General features: G+C 43.5%; 1 protein-coding gene across 2 annotated transcripts in view; it reads right to left on the reverse strand.

Annotated features, from left to right (window-relative positions):
• LOC118226517 (trichohyalin-like) overlaps positions 1 to 19,774 on the reverse strand; it is a 126,063-nt gene that overhangs the window by 18,319 nt on the left and 87,970 nt on the right. For both annotated transcript variants that reach the window (XM_035416228.1, XM_035416229.1), the window contains 5 exons: positions 16,702 to 16,869; positions 12,507 to 12,665; positions 5,502 to 5,564; positions 2,687 to 2,796; positions 1,021 to 1,095 (listed from right to left, as the gene is read on the reverse strand). In XM_035416228.1, the coding sequence (XP_035272119.1) occupies positions 1,021 to 1,095; positions 2,687 to 2,796; positions 5,502 to 5,564; positions 12,507 to 12,665; positions 16,702 to 16,869 (575 nt within the window). The remainder of the gene's footprint in view (positions 1 to 1,020; positions 1,096 to 2,686; positions 2,797 to 5,501; positions 5,565 to 12,506; positions 12,666 to 16,701; positions 16,870 to 19,774) is intronic.

Below are 19,774 nucleotides of genomic sequence, written 5' to 3' on the forward strand. Positions count from 1 at the left end.
AATTGTTGCGAATATTATTCAGTGTGGTAGCCAGCAATTCACACTAGACACGCCAGCTATCGCCACATTTGTTATCATACTGGACTTCACACATCAAAAGCAAGCCGGGTTAATTTGTGAGATTAAAAACAAACAGCGCCAAACAACCTGGCGCTGTACATGAAATTAAATTTGAATTTTAATGTTAAAGCATGTTATAATAATAATAACACCTCTATTTAGCTACAAGGTAGACAACATTCCCTTAATTCACTATCATAGGAAATGTAGGTGTGAATTTCTACAGGAATAATACATACATTGAAGAGAGGGAATGGAGTGAAAAATGCATCTTTTATGCAAACAGAAACTGTAGTGTGAAAGCTTCACAAGGCGACATTTTGGCCATTCTAGTGTTAACTGTGACCCAACGGTGATATAGAAATAGGTCCTCACTAAAGAAGCACACACCACAGGAACTGTTCATTTTATCTGTACAGCACTGAAGGAAAAGTTGTGAGAAGAAAGTTCTCTGCACACCAACGCAAGGGTCCAGCCCTGTGTCATATTCTTAAAGAAGGCGTTGAGGCAGAAGACTGCCAGAGGACATGGTTAATACGCTTTGCCTTTTGAAATGCCGGACTGAGAAGACGATCTGCACTGAATTTGACCAAGGTTTTGGCAACCAAGACTACAGCCACAAAATAGCTGTACCACTGCATTATTTAGCTGATGATACAAACAGTTCTATCTCTTGGTTAATGTTCTTGATAAAGATGGGCGGGCCACCTGAATAAAAAAATAGCAAATACACCAAAATGTGGATAAAAGAATATAGGGCAAGTGGATTTTATACAAATGAATACATACAATTTATTAAATTAATCCCAGAAGTAATCTGAAAAAAAGTTATTGGAATTGGCTGATTTATCATGGCCTAAAGTGAATCAGCCATTCACACAGCAAGAAAACAGTTCATCATGCAAGACAGACGGCATGAAAAATGTAAGTATGTATGCATGTATGCATGAATGTACTTACTCTTTCTCTGCACTGACAAGGGTCAGAAGCTTATTCTGCTCTTTGATTTTCCCAGCCAGACATTCATTGGCAATCCTAATGCAACGCAAAACAACACACACACACACACAGAATACATAATCAAAAATGAGCAAAGACATAAAAGGGCACATTTATTAAAATTCACTGTATTTTGTTGAGTGATTGTGTAGTGAAATTGAAGGGTCAGTTTATATTAAAAAAAAACAAAAAACAAACCTTAATTAATAACATATGATTCACATTTCTGGAGGAAAGAGAAGCTCAAAGTCAATGTGTGTCACAGTATAAGAGCAAAAACACACGTTAAACTGACCGATGAAATGTTTTCACTTGAGGTGCAGCCGCTGACGTTCAAATTGTACGAAACGCAGACAAAGATTTGTAACGTTCAATCTTAAAACGCTCCCAAAGCTGCTAACATAAACACTCGCTTAAGTGAAACGTAAGCTATCGGCTTCGTATTTAAATGACAGACAGGTGCAAAAACACATTCCGCGCGTTTAATATGTTCGGCTTGCGGCGGCCCGGACGCGGCTCGAAATGTCCGCAGATCGTTTCAAAGTCCGGGGGAGAGAGAGAGACGCCTCAGGCGCTCGAGAAGCGGGCTCAAACTTTTCTTAGCTAGACTCATATTCATTTGCTTGAAATCATTATGAGGAAGAAGAAAAACAACTTAGGAGCAGAGGCTTCGCGTAGTGTGGGACCTACGCCTGTTCTGCCCACGGCTCACGGGGGCTGTGCACCACGGGGGTTTATAAACACAGGCTGGCTCCGCAATTTCGTTTTGAACAACCGTCCAAACGATTCAACGAGAGCGGGAGCTCCTCGGATCAAGCTAGTATCTTCAGGATAATAATCTTGAGGAAAGAATCACTACAAAAAGAGAGTTGGAGAAACAAGGGCGAACAAAGACTGCGTCGGCTGCGTATCGGAATCGATTTTGCCCTGATTGATCTTAAATGGTATAACAGAAACTAGCAGTTAAAATCAGTGGAACAAAAGCACAATGAGTGGGCCTGAATCGGACTAGAAGAACTCTCATACAGAATTCAGGGGGTAGAAAAGTACAACTTCAATAAAGATCCCTTGCTGAATTAGTCATGCACTGTAAAAAAAAACTACATCCCATAATGGCTCCGACTCTTTATGGTTTATTCATTTTTTTTTTAATTACCCAAAATTAATCTTATTCTTTTATTATTCCATCCATTCAATTAGACCACAAGACGTGGGTGGTCCCGGAGATTTCCACAGAACCACGTCGGCCATCGCGAGCAAAATGCCTTCTCGCGCATTACATCAGACATCTTAATAAAACAGACGACGCTCCGCATTTGCAGCCCGCTGTAAAAAGGGCCGCTTTATTAACCTCATTCGCCGCGATTCCTTGTCAATACGCCCGGCAGTGCAAACAATTTCCTATGATTGGCTTATCCATTTCAGAGGAGGAATTGCCACTGTTGGTTAGGAAGACCCAAGGGTAGGACTGCGGCTGGAGGGCTGTGCAAAGAGATGAGCTGCGAGGCATACTGACACGCCAAACAGCGGCCACAGGTAGAGGGAGGCCCTGTATCCTGGAGCATGCTGGGAAGTGTGTGCATTTGTGTACGTGCGTGCGCTTGTGTGCAGCCGGGGTCTCGCCTACTTCTGCTCTTTGATCCAGCGGTTGACGCTGGCGAACGCTAACTCGCTTTCCTGGCGGAGGCGGGCGTTGTCCTCGAGGGCCTGCTCCGCGGCCAGCCGCTGCGTCTCCAGCTGGGGGGGGGGGGGAGGGGGGGGGGGGGGGGGGAAGAGATCAAAGGGTGAGATGAACCCCTCTTAATACGCTCTATCTCCAGCACTAATAGCAGCCTTTACAACTGGTAAAGAATCAAGTCATTTTTCTCCTCACCTTCAAATAATCAGGGTTTCCTCAAACATGGTACTAATTGATTCAATATGCTAGAAGGAATGCCTCAAGCTTCCCTGTGCCTTACATTCGCTAGTTTATTATGCAAAGCGAGCGCAAGGCGCCCATCGCCACGCAGGGGATAATTCTAATCAGGTGCGTTCAATTACAGATTCCCTGGGACGTGAAGACAGGACAGGCTTCGGTCAGCTCTCACAGGCCCGGGCCGCGAAAAAGGACGGACTCCTTTAGCATACCCGCCAAAAACCGGCCCCAGCCAGTCCAGGGCCGAGTTTAATCGAACTCAGGGCTCTGCCTCAGACACGGGCGCACAGAGGCGGAGGCCTGAATGTCTCCTGGCCTGAGCGACGGCGGAGGGGACTTCATTAGCGGCCACGCGCGAGGAGATACAGAGCCATTAGCGCGACGGGCGCGCTGGCTCCCAGGCCGTTGGCGAGCGACGCGCTCGCGCAATTACCCCAGAAACTGCGCGGATGGTTTGCCGCTAAAAATAAATAAAGAAATAAATACGACGAAATAAATATACAGATAGAACATCCGAACGGCGCTGTGGCGCCGGAGACGTTGAGAGGCCAGGGCAGAAACCCGCGGCCGAATTAGGCCCGAGCAGCGAGCGCAGTCGCCCCGGGTTACATTAAGGCGGCAGAAATAATACCCGCGTCCGAATCTCACGTCCGCCGTCTAATTAAAATCCAATCGCACGCGCGTCCTCGGCCCGCGCGCCCGCTCTTCAGAGAACCATCTGTTCTGCACATTAGCGCCGAGCGCGGGGTCTCGCCGCCACAGAGGCCATTCATTACTTCCAATAGGCCGTCGCTAATACTTCTGCGGGTCCTTCCAAACAGTGAGTTATCTCCGCTCGGTCTGGCGATCGCGCGGACGAGCGTCTAGACGCTCCCGGTCAGAATTACGGCCTCCGCACGTACACCGAGGCGATGGCTTTTCCTTCAAACTCATTGCCATTTTCAATTTATCTAATTGCCCTTTTTTCACCCACTTAGGGGTCCTCTGATGTACTGTACATGCTTCCAGTCAAAGCACAGTGACCACACCAAGGCGTCGTAATCTTATAAGAGCGCAGCAGAAACACCGTTTTAACCTCGCTAAACTTCAGAAAGCGAATATTGTGGAATAATATGCAAATATATACAGTTTAATGAGCTTGTAATTACAGTCCACGGCGACGTGAGCGTGGGCACAAACTGACTGATATTAATGCAGATTCAGTAATCCCACTTACGGCACGGCGTGCTGTGTCTGCTTATCTGAACGGTGGGAAGAGATCTGGACTGTCGCTAAAGAAGTGCGACTGAAAAATGGAAACTTAAAGACACGGCAGTTTTAGTGATTTATCAGGGTGCCGGGCAGTGTGTGTATGCATTTAGTCTTCGACCAATCTTTACACACAGTTTTTTCAGCAACTGCACAGATGTAACCGTGCCGCAATATTAATTATGCTTAATAAATAACAAATATTTATAACTTTCTAAAAGCCCATGCAACAAGAGCAAGTTATAAATGCTTGTTACAAGAAGGGATATAGAATAAATTACACATAATGTATTCATTGTCAAACTCAGTGTCCAACTGAAAACCCACTTTGCATAGTTTTACTTATTTATTTATTTCATGCAGAAGGTTCAGAACCTGATTATTCAATACAAAAATAAATAAATAAAAGTTTTTTCAAAAAAATTCACATTTAATGGAGACATATGTTTCTAAGTTTCTAAGAAGACATTTATAAAAGGCGAACTAAGTACATTAGATTTCCATAATCCTGACTCAAGCAAGTAGTGTGTACGATGCTTATTAGCATTAGCATAGACAAAACAGAAACAAACACACAAAGCAAAACAAAATAATATATTTGACATATATGTTTTTCATATGTACAGAGGGATACTTTCTAAAGCACTCCAGATTAGTGTTTTGGCAAATGGCGGGGCCCCACCCAGAACTGGAACCCTAACCTCTGTGTAGACCAGTTCAGGCCCTTAACCACCATGTCACACTGCCACAATTCGCACCCAGATCATTAAATCTTTGGGATGGCAGTGTAGAAGAATGGCTGGGGCACTGGGCTTGTAACTACGAGGATGTAGGTTTGATACCTATTTGGGGTACTGCTGTAGTAACCATGGGCAAGGTACTTGACTTAAATTGCTAAATATCGACCTGTAACTAATTGCTAAGCATGTAAAATAATGCAAGCTGTGTAAGTCACTCTGGATAACAGCTACATGCTAAATGTAATGTAAATGCCTAAAACGTGTAAATGAAATGTGCATGGACACTGAGGGTCAAACAGCAAATTCCTTCCCCTCACAATCACCAACGGTAAGCTCACGAGCGCGGATCAAACAGACATATTAAATGAAGTCTGAACGCAGCCACAGACACACCGTGCGAGGTGACGTGACTGTACATCTTATACCCAAAGTGCACCGCACCGCTCCCCCCCCCCCCCCCATGTCCTGCCACTCTGAGAGGAGAAAAGGCTCGCTGTTTCAATAAATGACAAAACGTGGCTTTAATTTACAGTACTTACCTCTGCAGTTGCCGCCTGCAGCTTTTCTCTCAAAAGGCCCTGTTCGGTTTTCAGACCTTCTGCCTGTTTTAAAGCACAGAAAACAGATTACAGGAGCTCGCGCCATGGATGGCTCATGCATTCAAAACCGCCCCTTAATAATGCTTGGAAGTAACACTCCGAGCAACACCTTCTGGCTCAATTCGTAATGTCCGCCGAACAATCGGCGTGGGCGTTGCGTTCTGGTTATGGGAACTGCGTGTTGCTAAATGCCACTCCGACATCTCGGGGGCCCAATCGCGCCACCTCCACTCCCCGGCCAAATTTTTTTTTTTTTCTTGGAGTGCCCCCAACTTTGTTTTCAATGCGACCGAATTTTCCTTCTCAATTTTCCGCGCACGACATCCCCCCCCGCGTTATTCTCAGTGCGCGAAGTAGGCTAGCTGCTTATTTAGCATAAGCGCTTTTCTCAGTGTTCAGTGCCTGTACAGTACCTGGGGAAGGCTCTTCTGGGGGGGGGGGGGGGGGGGGAACTGGGAAAGAAAGAGGGGAAAGAAAAAAAAAAAACCAATCAGAGTGTATGATGAGCTAACTCATTTCAAAATGGGGCAGTTGGCTCAGCCGCATGAATTTTTCATATTTTCGGCTGGCCGGACCCGTCCGGCTCCGCTGTGCGGTGGAGAAGCGAGCGAGCGAGGCTCGGCCGTTCCCGAGGTTGCGTTCCCTGCGTCCGTCGCGCGCGCAGTCGGCATAATCACCACAACAAAAGCGGAGGGGGGCGGGGGGATGGGGGGGTTGGCTGGGAGGGGGGCTTGTCGAGCGCCGATGGGCGTTGAAAACCGCGAGCCTCTCCGTGCGCCGAGACTCTGGCGGCGCCGGCTGCCTTTCAAAGCCGTTAAGGACCTCTCCTCCCGCAGCACATAAAGTAACGCATTAATTCAGCATTAATTATAGAACGTGTCAAACTGCATTTCAGTCAAAGCTTCCGCAGTCTCCCGAGCATTCTTAATGACAGTAATTACCAGTCATAAAAAAAAAGACTCATCTAAAATTAACATTTCTCTTTCGCCTCGATAGGAAAATGTAAATAGCGGAGCAGTACAGATGTTATGATTAGAAGGAATTACACATCTTTCTTTTGTTTCCGTGTGTGTCACGGCGAACAATGGTAACTTGACAAAAGCAGCGGAGGTTTAATTTCTCCAAGGAGAGTAATGCAGAATGAACCTGCTTAACATTTAGATTGTTTCTCCCTCTTTTCCTTTTTTTTTTTTTTTTACAGATAGCTGTCGCACTGTAACCACTGTAACCAGAACCATGGACCTAAAGGAGGAGACAAAACCCTGTCTCTAAAGAAATCAGCCAGAGAATAAGTACCAAAAATGCACAAACACACAAGCCTATATGTAGAGGATATATATACATGCAGGTACATACATACATACACATAGTACATATATGCATATTTAAACTTTAACAACTGCATTCTACAGGATTTGGTAGTGAACTTAACACAAGTAACACATTTACTTATAGTCAAATGGCTAATGTGAGTAATTTGATGTGTGTTAGGTTTTCATAGACATATCAGCTTGAGTCCATGGCTATAACACCCAACACTGGATTGAATGCACAAAAATAGGATTCAAACAAATGGCCACACTTCCACCGGTTTTTATGTTTCCATGGACCATTAAATATTGGCGTGCTCAAGAACATTTTTGAAAACAAAGCTGAGGAGTGCTACAGGCAAGGTACCCAGATTTCAATTCCTTTATTATTGGCTTTATCCACCCCCCCCCCCCCCCCCCCCCACCATGAATAACAGAGCAATGCAATATGCAACTGACTTTCAGACCATGACAGCTTATAGGAAGAAGCGCTATGTGTCGCAGATTCTTCTAAATGCTCGTTCAACGCAGATGCTACGCTTCCTAATGAAATGAACTGTTGCGCGTGCCGTGGGGTTGCGCTAACGCTGGGTACACCTCAGCGCACGCCCAGGACCGCACGGGATAGGAGCGCGCCGACCCTCAGCCGTCGTGGCGCTCGAAGCGCGTTTCCCCGGGACATAGAAGGAGGCGAACTTTAGCAAGGATTTTCAGGACGGCCATTTGGCTTATTAATAATTTGCTGATTTTTTCTCCCCACCCCCACCCCCCCAGCCACCCCGGCCCCCAGCCCCCCAGCCCCCCGCCCCCTCCACCGAGCTTATATTATCTGGTCACATCCGCAGAGGGAGCACAAAGATATTTAATAAAGGCTGCTGTTGGTAATCCTCTCTGATTACCTCTAACCTTCCAGCTATAGCACGCCGCGTGCAGCGCCTGCTCAGAAGGACATCACACTGTCACCTGCTATAATGTTTGACAGCTTATTCTGCCGCATCAAGCCGCCGCAAAATTACTTTTTCCAAATCCATTCCTGGTTAATAACCAAAGGCAATAACAGCCTTCCGTATGCGCAAGTACACAGCCAGGCAAAATGAAACAGCGGAGGGGAAAAGATTAAAGGGAGGCGATTATGAGAGAGAGATCACGCATGCACACATACGCACAGAGGGAGGAAAAAGGAAAGGGAAGGAGGGGGGAGAGGGGGGGAGGGGGGGGAGAGCAGGGAAAGAAACAAAAACACCCTAGTCTTGCGGTTCGCTACAATGTTTCAATTATAATACCACGCAGAGAGCACTACACACCACTTTAGAAAAACCCACTCCGCTTTCCGAGAAACGCGGGGGAACATGGCCATTGTGTTTATGCACCATGCTTTCTTAGCCTCTTTCAAACAGATCAACATTTCGCATTTTCTTTTCCAGTGCGTTTGCACGGCTCCCCGGGGAGGTTGGGAGACAATGCCTTAAAAAAAAAAAAAAGAAAAAAAAAAAACATAATAAAAATAAGAAAACACACAAGCGCATTATAATTTTCTTTTCCACTATGGCACACTCTAGGTGGAACATATTGATTAACAGATTGTTGTGCTTTCCCCTCTCAATATTCTAAAATTTCATCTGACGTTCTGTTATGGCAGAGGGGAGGATCAATAGCCTTCTGAGATGTATTCAAATTTGTATTATTTCAAACATTACTTGCGGTTTTCATCAAAGGAATAATTCATTCCTCAGTCACGGTCTTCAAAGGTATTGACACCTCGCCCGCACTTTACATTATTCTCAAACTCGACATAATGGATGCTCCGCTTTTCAGTTTTCTGGAGCAACTTAAACGAAAAAGATTTAACAACGCGCAATGCAGCAAGTTCATTCGAGTCAAAATGCGTAAAACAGCAGAAAACATAAATTGATTCGTAAAAAGTGATATCAAACTATACAGTATATACCAGTAATCCTAAACATATGGACTGATCAGATTACCATATCAATGAGTTCCCATAGAGCTGCATACCATCCTAATCTGCAGGTAGGGGACAGGGTAGTCAAGAAGACCCCACCTTACAAAACAAGTGAATAGGTTTGGTCTGTGGGAATCTTACCAGAACTGAGGCAAGGCTTTTGAAAGTCTCTGATCTCAGTGCTACCACTCAGTGCTTTTTTGGCACCGCGGCTTCATCGCCATGGCTCCAGATGTTAAGTCTTCTGCCGCACGGTAGAACTTGATCTACAGCACCAAGACTCTGCACAAACTGCCTTGTAAACTCAGACACACCACCCACCACCCCCCTCCAATCCAAGACACACTGCGCCTTCCACAGTGATTTGTGTCATTTTATTTAAGTCAGATGGAATATTCGACATCTGGGGGGATTACAATGCCGAATGAGATGAATGGGGGATGATATCTATAGACAACCGTGGTGATGTATAAATAAAGCCCAGCTCTTGTACGATGTGTCAGTTCCCAGTACCGGGCAATCAGAGATTAGCAGCAGGAAACTAAATGCAATTCTCTCAGAAATAAGAGGCGTCATTCCCAAGGCTTCATCAGTGCGCGGCTTGGGCTTCTGCATTATAATAATCCCAAAACACAGTACTGGTTTCACAGGGGAGGAGGGAAGAGGGGTTCGCAGAGAGCGCCACAGCAACCCAGAAGTATCAGTCCTGACGCAAGCTGTCCATGCGGCTGCTTTGTGTGCACTGGAGATGGGACAGGAACCATCCGGGCCAGGTACGGCTGAGACTGCCAGGAGACTTCAGACACCGTCCCGCTGTCTGATAACAGCAGGCTTGGCACTGTAACACCCCTCCCCCCCCCGACGCTTTCCTAAAAGTGAGCACATTTCCTCAAGGAACTGTATCTGTACGACTGACAATGTGAAGGCGCGGGGAATTTTATTTTAAAAAAGAGAGACGAACACAAAAAAAAGACAAACTTGATTATTTATCTAATTCCAAAACTTTTAAGAACGGTAAAAACAACCTACAGTGAGACACGTGGTCTTCCGCGCCGAGACTGTGTGAATTACAGAATGCGCATCATGTATGAGCTACTCAGGTTTGATTAATAAATACTTTGAAAATTAGGGTAATACCAACATATATTCTTAAACATCATCTTAAACATTTACAGTCCCCGAGTAATTAAAACACCCTACGGGTCCAAAGTCATTTAAATATGCATATTTATCACTAAGAGGTTCTGAATTAAATATCCACTTTTGTCAAGTAGACAAATTATGAAACAAGTTCATCATATTCTTACCAATTTCTCTGCTTCCCTAATGGGAAAAGCAGCATTACTGGTGTCCACTGGAGCACAGGAGATTCCTTATTAATACTACTAATGGATATTTTAATTGAAGCAGTACACGTAACCATTTCACGGCGTATAAAACGAGACTACTGATGCCTTAATAACATTTGTTCAATGATAAATCATGAATACTGCTCTACAGGGTAAACAAATGATGTTTATTGAATGGCCAAACCACAACAACCAATATCTGGACCACATAAATTATAGAGTCCTGGAGCTCTTTTGGATATATCCAGTTCTCATAGTTTGGATTTTTTTAATTTTCCTGCAGCGACTGGTCTTGGAAATCGTAAATTTGAGAAATCAACATCTTTTCATGGCGGACGCAGTCAGATGGTCTGAGTCATGTACTGACTTAAAGTCTACAGCGCGATGAACAGAATACAACAATATGCGGTGGTGAAGACGCTTGGTGCTGCAGCTGCAGGCAATTAAAGCTCTCTCAGGGGTGAATAAGTCATATTCTGTCATATCCTATACTATATTATACTTCTGCCATGAAAGAACGTTAAGTGGACTGTAAAACATGCCAGTCAGTATTCTGTGCCATCTCAATACACAAGCCTCCCTACCTACTCTTACAGACACAATATGCCGTAGGTCCCTGAAGGAGCCACCGCTAACGCGAACGCAATCCTGTCCACATTCAAGAAAGCCGCTGCAAAGGAATGGAGCGCAAGGACCTTTTCATTTCTCCCAAGGTCAATGTACCGTGTACCACGGGTCACATGGACATGTTTCAAATAGACATGGGGAAACTTGCTAATTATTCATTATGTTCTTTAGGAAAGTGGATGCACTGTATTTTTTATTTTTTATTTTTTTTTACCAGTTCCTTCCTCTATGATTGTGAAAGAAGCTTCATGTGTCCCCTGTGTCATGCCTATTTGAACCACCCAGGTGCTAAGAAGTGATGAGGAAAGCCGAATGATTCCATCAAGACAGTGATTAGTTGATCTATGTGGTCTGGTGGCCTCCAGGAACAAAGCCCCACATGATTTGGGCGAGGGAGCCTTGGTGTACAGTAGACCAGGGCTTTTCTACCTTTCTCAATCTCCTATCCTTCATTTATACATTAACGGTCTCCTTGACTGATCATAGCATCTACAGAGCCTGCTTAATGAAAACACACATGCAGAACCATGTACTAGACAGGTTTTTGGAATAAAATGCATGATCGTTTAAAATAAACTATATTACTGCTGGCCAGCTGATCAATCATTTTATCTTTTAATTTGATACGTATTTAGCAAATATCTTATTTGCTGGACATTTCTGAGTTCTCTCTTATTCTCTATATAGGGGGCAGCTATATATTTTCCTAACCTTTTGAAGACCTCTGAAGAAAACCAGTAGGGTAGTAGGGTCATTTTCAAAGGCCGCCTATTGCTAAACGCAATGTAAGTTGAAGTTGAAGCTCTCTAGACACAGGTCGCTAACTCACTGTGCTACAGCAGTAGGAGAGCTAAACAATGGGACAACAGTGTCCAGACTCACCTGTAGGGTTGGGTTTGAGGGTACTATTCCCTCAACCAGCAAGTAACATCGAAGAAAGGGAAAAATGACAAATAGTTATTTGCCTTGAAATGAGATGGGGAACAACAGAAGCACTTCTTGGAAGCGTTTGGAGACCAACTGTTTTTTCCTGCCCATAACTCCAACTGTCTATAGCAACAGCAGGCGCACCTCAGTGAGACTAAACAGAAAACATGAATAGAATAATCTTCTCTTGGAGAGACACAGCAACATAACAAACAACATAATAAAAAAAAATGAATGAAACAGGTTGTGTTACCAATGAGAATGCAGAACTTCCCTGTAGCTTGGGCTACTGTACTGTAGGGAACACACATTGCCATTTCTCTGCCTATTTCCTTGCCAAGGGGTATTCAACTTTGTAAAGCAATATCTTGACATAAACATAAGCATGGGGCTTAATTAAGGCCTAATACTATAAATAAATAAATAAATAAATGCATTTTGGGACCAATAAAAAAAAATATATGTATATATATTTTTTTCAAACTGAATTTTACAATCAATACGGAATGACTCAATTCTCGTCCCCTACCGGCTTATTCTACCGGCTTATTTGACTCCATCATCCCGATAAATCCCTAATCCAATCTTCAGATGAGCCTCGACTGCAGCTTCTTGCTAGCCACGAGCTTTCCGGCCCAGTTCAAACCGCGCGGCACCGCGAGCGGAAGTTTCTTTTCCGACGTGCGCCTCGTGGCACGCAGCAGGGGGCCGCGAACAGACGGGCCGTTCAGCTTGCTCGGCGCGGTCTGGAGCTCAGGCAGCAAGCCCTTACCTTGGCTTCCGCTTCGTCCCTGAGCGCGGCCCGCTCCTGCTGCAGGCCCGCTATGGTCTCCCGGGCTCTCTGGAGGTCCTCCCTGCAGGCGGCCAGCGAGTCTCCGGCCTCTCGCAGCTCGCCTTTCTGCTTCGTCAGCGAGCCTTCGTAACACCTCATCTGAAAACATAAACGTAATCGAAATAAAATAAACACGTAGACTGAGCTGAATGGCTACGTTTACAAAAACCTATCCATTTAGAGTAGGCTTACAGGGGACGCATAGATTGCGGGATTGTTTCTTCACGTTGTAAATGTGTCTGTTCGTCGCAAGTGCAGCCTGTACTGGAAGCTATGCCTATAGTCCTGGTAACGGGGTGGAAAACTGTGCTAACAATACACAAATGGTTGTTCAGCTATGTGTCTGAGACAGATGATATGATTCAAGGACAGAGATGCCCATGATGAGAGAAAGAAACAAAAGAAGAAAAAAAATATATATATATTGGACACGGAACCATCTCTCTATGCCCGTGTGCGACACAATGGCTACTGGTCTGAAAGATACACATTTTGAGCACTTGCACCAGCAAAATCGTTTTCTGAAATAAGTTGCGGGACTGAAACATTCATTCCTTTGTAGTATTTCATTATTTTTCCAGTGTCTTTTCTTGTGCCTCTTCAGTGTGGTGCTCTCTGTTTTCAGTTGCTGCTAGGCCCAAATTGGACGCCTTTTAGATGCGATTCAGCTTCCCGGAACTTCTCCAAGCCGACATCTGTGTTTTTCTTGGATCTCTGAGATTTCATCCTCCAGACTCAAAAACACGCCTCTCCCGATCTTTCAACTGCGGACACTGATACCCCTTTTTAAATAGCCGGTGAAAAGCCCCTATTTTTTTCTTGCCTACCTTCTCAAATGAACCACAGGAGCCGAGGCTAATGAGCTGCGTGGGATGGGAGCATGGCCAGTGCAGATGAAGAAACTTCACAATGTTGTTGAAACAGCAGGGTTCCATGTGGAGGTGGGGGGGGGGGGATTGTGCTGTACGTGCAATCTCTTCACTTAACATCACATTATGGCCTTACTGAAAACCAGACTAGAGATAACTTTAACTTACATAAAGTGAAACTGATCCGCAAGCTTTTGTTTATACCGATATAGTATTGTACAATGTTTTAGATATGGAACTCGCAAATAACCTACAAACAAACAACAAAAAAAAGATAAATTGGAACAAAACGTGGTTCACAAGTGGACCAATTAAGTCCATTTATGTTCCAATAAAAGAAAATGTGTTGGTATGTCTGAATTTCAAACTCTTTTAAATGGGTTGTTCTCCTTCAGTGTGTAACCATTTGATAACCATTTTGAGTACATTTATAAAATTCAAACCAATTGCATACCGCGGAAACATGCAGCCATTTTGCCGTTCCATATTCTGTACCCTTACACACAATGGCTGCCTTCTAGGCCATTTTGTGGACCATTTGCTGGCCCAGGGTTGGCTCATTTGTGGTGATATCCACACACATACATCAGGAACCACATTTAAGCAGCCAAATAATTAAAATATTACTGTTTCAATTACGAATAAATGAGCATCATTTTTTTTTTTTTTTTTGGATTCCAAAGTCAAGCTGCAAAACGTCCGTCTTCTGGGGTAATTCTGAAATAATTTAGCCACACTCAAAATCCACTTATACCATACATCAAGTAATGGCTTTGACCCCAGCAGATGAGGCCATTTCAAAGCCAATTTCCTTTGGATTCATCAAGCTTGACCATTTCTGCGCTCATAATAATCCTCGGGCAGGTTGCCTCCATATTCCACCTCGGAGGGATGAAGAAGCTAATGCCCCAACGAGGAACATTACTGCAAGAACAAAGAACAATCCGGCAGCCATTAGCGATGTGGGTATTCAAATACTGCGACAGCATCGCCACGTAACATTATGATTATTATTATTAGACAAACATTACTACACATTTATCTTGACATATTGACTTATAATGGTGTAGATAAAGGTGACCGTGACATTCTTTTTATCACTAATTATTTTTTTCTCATGTTGCCTCATTCTAACTCTATCTCAGTAGGGATATACAACGCAGCCATATTTACTTCTTACATATTTTTCCATTTGTTTTGTTTATCAGAAGTACACTGCTTCATTGCTTATCTGTAGAATTGTGTGTATGGGTTTCACCCAAATCTACATGATTTAGCATCGCACATTCGCACATTATATTCTGCATGCTTTCCAATTAGCGGAAAATGGGAAATGCGATTTTTAAATGTTTTTTTTGCGATGAGAATGTGCGATGGTTTCAGTAGAAGGCAGTGGAGGAGACGTCAGAGATTAAAAACGAGAACGCCACAACAAAACGCTTGATGAAATGACCCGTTTTACTCCTATATGAAATCCTTTAAGCAGAGTGGGGGGTTTGCAAATACACCTTGACTGAATCAAGGAGACACTGGCATTCCAGCGAATGACATTCTACAGCTCCGAGTTCAGAAGCGTGCGAGACACAGAAATGTAGGGACAGCGTTAACTTTCTGAGAAAAGAGTGCTCATTTCTACTGCACTATCCGTCCAGCATTATGAGGCCATAATTACGCAGACAAATAGCCATTTTAATGCTGCCTTATAGAAACCATTAAAATGGAGCACAGAGTGCTTCCTGTTTTGTTATGCTTGCCATGCACTGTATAGCCAATGTTACACTTAAATACTGAAGGAAAAAAAAAAATGTTCTCTAGCAATTAAAATTTACTATAGTTTGAGTATCGCTTCCTTCCCCCAATGAAAGTTGCATGGTTTATGGAGGTGTTATCGGCCACTTTTTGATGGATTTTTATGTTCGGTCAACTGAAATGCGTTCTGAAGTGAGCAATCAAACAATTTTGTGTTTGCATTACCTTGTGGCAGCATTAAACTTTTATTTTTCATTTTCAAGTGCATTCCAATGCCAAAAACGCTATGCCTCTGCATCTAAATGCACTTTATCCCACGTCTGGTTTTAACGGCTGCTTACAGGCCATTACGCTCCCACAGAACTACAAAAATACACAGGATGTTGGAAGCCTGATAGTCATTTTATCATGACTGAGAACATTCCATTAAAGGAAGATCATCATCATATATATATATAATATATATATATATATATATACATTACAATTAAGCTTTTACTGCTTCACAAATCCAGCAAAAGAAAAAAAATGTATTTATGTATAACCCTCTCAACATGCCAACAAGCCACAAACAAACTTCTGAAAGACCCAGCCTTTCATTAAAACTAGCACTGACCACAAAACAAGTTGCCGCTAATGAAGACAAACAAATGAAAGCTTAAAATCAGCCTTTTTAGTCTTTTGCTCCTCAGGCTTGGAGGCAAAGCAACAGTCCTAATGGCCCCGGGGCTATTTGATTTCCATTGGCTCCATGCAGAGCAGAGGGCACACTGAAGTTTGTCAGGTCACAAGGAGCCAACTTTGCTCCTAATTTCATAGTTAGCCAAGGCTCCATTGGTGAACACACTTGGGGGTTTCTTCACTTCTCTAATGCTAACATTCTCCATAATGTCCAGATCTAAGACAACCATAAAAAATGTCATTAACTGGAAAGCAAATAAGCCACAACTTTATATAATGGTAATGGTGGACTTAGGGCAAGATCTGTGTGCATCTTCAGACTTAACCTTTTTCAAATAGCCACATGCTAATGGTTCTCAAGTCCCAAAGCTTGGGTTTTAAGGCGCTTCAATGACAGATTACAAATCTCCAAATCAAATTATACATACTCTTATAAATCTTTTCTTTTTGCATTAATGGCATGAATTTAAAAACCAGATACAACATCTTAATGCAACTAATGCATGCACTTGTGGCTCTGGACATATGTATTTCCTCGATTAATTTCAACAGATACACGCCACAAATTGTCAGCACACATACGATACACATTCTGACATTTACCAACAATGTTTTGGACAAAAATCTGCAGCACAAATGTGAAAATCACACCGCGGTATCACACACCGTCACGATACAGCCAAATCTGAGAATGGAAATCTTGCTAAGTATATAATTGCCCTGCATCTTTGCCTATTGGACACGGTAAGACAGCCATTGCGCGGTTTTGGTTTTCGCTGGATTTACTGTTGCACAGCATGCAGTACTGGAGCGTGCTGACAGCAGGGTGAGCCTACCATGTTGGCGTCACCGGTTTGTTTGATTCTCAGATTCTCCAGCTCGGTCTCCATGTTTTCCATGTACGTTTTCAGCTTGTTAAGCTGCAGTTGCTGGTCCTGGTAGCGCGCGTGTTCCTGCCCCAGTTCCTCCCTCAGACACCGCAAGGCTTCCTCCTGCTGCTGGAGCTGAAACACATACACACACAGACACACACAGGCAGACACACACACACACACACACAGACACACACACATGCACACACACACACACAAACACACACACAACCACAACCGCGCACACACACACACACACACACACAGACACAGACACACGCACACACAAATACACACAACCACAACCGCACACACACGCACACACAAATATAAACAAACACCAAAAACATTGGTCATTTTATATGGGAAAAGCATGATAACTTTGAACTATTGGCCTGGAATCTCTAGGAAAAGCAGCTCATACACATTACATACATTACATGCTATTCACACTGACATCACTGAATGTGCCAGTGTTCTAAATTGCATTCACTGCCAGGAGCAATGTGGTGCCACACAACTGAGTTTGTAAGTGTTTTACCTAAATAAGGCCTGTAGTGTTAATTAGGGTTATTATTAGATAATCCCTGGACTGAGAAAGAGCTAGTCTAAGATTAACACCTAATAAAGGAGTGATATAAAAATTTTATTACAGTGTAGTCAGGATAAATTAAATTCAAGGTCCCAGAGGTGAAACAGCAAGGCAATCACCTTCTTCCATCCACTGAGATTTGTGAAATTAATATAAAGACTGAATACAAAAGATGATAAAATAAATAAATGAATAAATAAATAAATAAAAATTAGAAAAAAAATTGCAACACAAAGACAGTAATGTTAGCAGTAAATGGCTTGTCAAAATGTACTTAGTTTTATTTTTTATTTTTAAAAAAGCATGGTGCTGTTCACAACAAAAAACTACAAGCTCTAGATATAATTCATTTGCATCAACGTAAGAAATATGAATCATTTTAGATGAAAAATCTGTTGCACAATTCCCTCCTAAAAGGATTTTACTACCATTATTGTGTCCACATCAGTTACGGAGGTAATAATCATCATGATTTTATTACTTCTTGCATCTATAATCCTCCAAGTCTAAACTATATTCAGACAGAGATGAACCAGGCCATGCAAGGCACTGCAGTCTGAAGGCCAGTTAGAGCAGACCTGTCAGACGCACTAGGGACATGCATGTTAATTAGTCCTGCCATTCCTACGTATTCCATACAGTGTGCCGTGTAATAATCACTACATTCAGTGGAACCAATCAAGTCAAATAAAGATCAATGGGGTTGGAAAGTGACTATTCGCGTTCCTCAAACTTTATTTCATAGATTCCGTGCATCATTAAATCATTTCCCTCTAATTTGATGGCTTATCCAAAGGTCTACACCTTCAGAAATAATGATGCCATCACAGAATCAGTAAAGAGCACAGCGAAGCGAGCTCGGAGAAATTGATTGGCTACATCGTTTGACACCTCATGAGAGATGGCACGCCACACGCACGGCGTACCACTGACTTCAAGAGCACCCAGCTGAAGTCATTTATATAATGACCTGAGAAACAGTGCATCGTAAACGATCGCTAACAGCGACACAGTTGCTAACCAAAGAATGTATGAAAAGCCAAAAAGATTAGCATGTACACTGTACATGCATGTACTGTATGCACACACACACACACACACACACTATATACATACCCACACATGCACAGACACACACACACACACACACACACACACACACACTCAGTGGTCACTTTATTAGGCACATCTGCTCTTAAAGAATGTGGCGTTAATTACTTGAATTCATGGATCCATCATGCAAACGCAAGCTGGAGGTGGTGTAAAGGCGTGAGGAATGTTTCCTTGGCACACGTTAGACCGCTTAATACCAAATAAGCATCACTTGAATGCCACATGATACCTGAGCATTGTTGCTGACCATTTGCATCCCTTTGTCATAGGCCACAGCCTACCCTTCTTCAAATGGATGCTTCCTGCAGGATAATGCACCATGTCACAAAGAACACATCGTCTCAAGATGGTTCCACGAACATGACAGTGAGTTCAGTTTACTCCAATCGCCGGCACAGTGCCCAGATCTCATTATAACAGAGCACCTTTGGGATGAGGGGAGATTTGTAATAGGAGGTTCACAGCATGATGGTGTGGCCAAAAAACCTAAAAGAACTCAGTGACCCTATCGAGTCCGTGTGGAATCCAGCACCTTGTTGAATCCGTGCCGCAAAGAATTCAGTCTGTTCTGGAGGCAAAAGGGGGTCCTGCGATTTTCATCACTTGGTGCAATTAGTGAAATCTGTACGATAAACATCGTATTTTTAGACCAATTTCACTTTGGCCTTCGCAATACATTTCGGTCCACCTTGCAGTAGCTTCATAGAGCTGTACGGTACAGCCCTTGTGGGACCTCTGATGGAATCGATCTTTCAGGCATCAGTATCCTTTTCCCAGTGTGGTCACTGAATAGGAGGAAAGTTCAATACAAAAATGGGCTGCTCATCCAGTTTTCACTAAAGCAATTTGTAATATGGATTTATTTTCACAACCTACAATGCTGGCTGCTGCTTTTACTATTTAAAAGCTTTGATTGGCTATCTGGAGAAGCTTTATCTTTTTAACTGTTCGATAGAGTGATTCATTTGAAGGTGGCAATTTTGCCCTAAAAAGCATAGTTATGGATTTCGCGTATAATTTTTTAGCCAATAAAAATTTATTCTCGGGTTTATCCAACCAATAAAATTACAACTGCCGCTTGCTAATGTGGGCTTGGACATGAAAATGCATTACAGCACATGTTTATTATGGTAAGCGGTTAAAATGCTTTTCTCCTGGAGCGGGGAACCGGATCCTCGTCTTCCGCTGAGCGGAACAGAACTCCTAAATGGCTGAGAGACCAGGGGGCTGACGTCCAGGGGGCTGGCGTCCAGGGGGCTGACGTCCTGCAGGGGAAACGGCCTGGGGGACACCCAGGGAGCAGGTGCCTGGCTGGAGCAGGACGCCAGGGTC

The sequence above is a fragment of the Anguilla anguilla genome, chromosome 4 (genome assembly GCF_013347855.1).
Source record: "Anguilla anguilla isolate fAngAng1 chromosome 4, fAngAng1.pri, whole genome shotgun sequence".
Classification (NCBI taxonomy): Eukaryota; Metazoa; Chordata; class Actinopteri; order Anguilliformes; family Anguillidae; genus Anguilla; species Anguilla anguilla.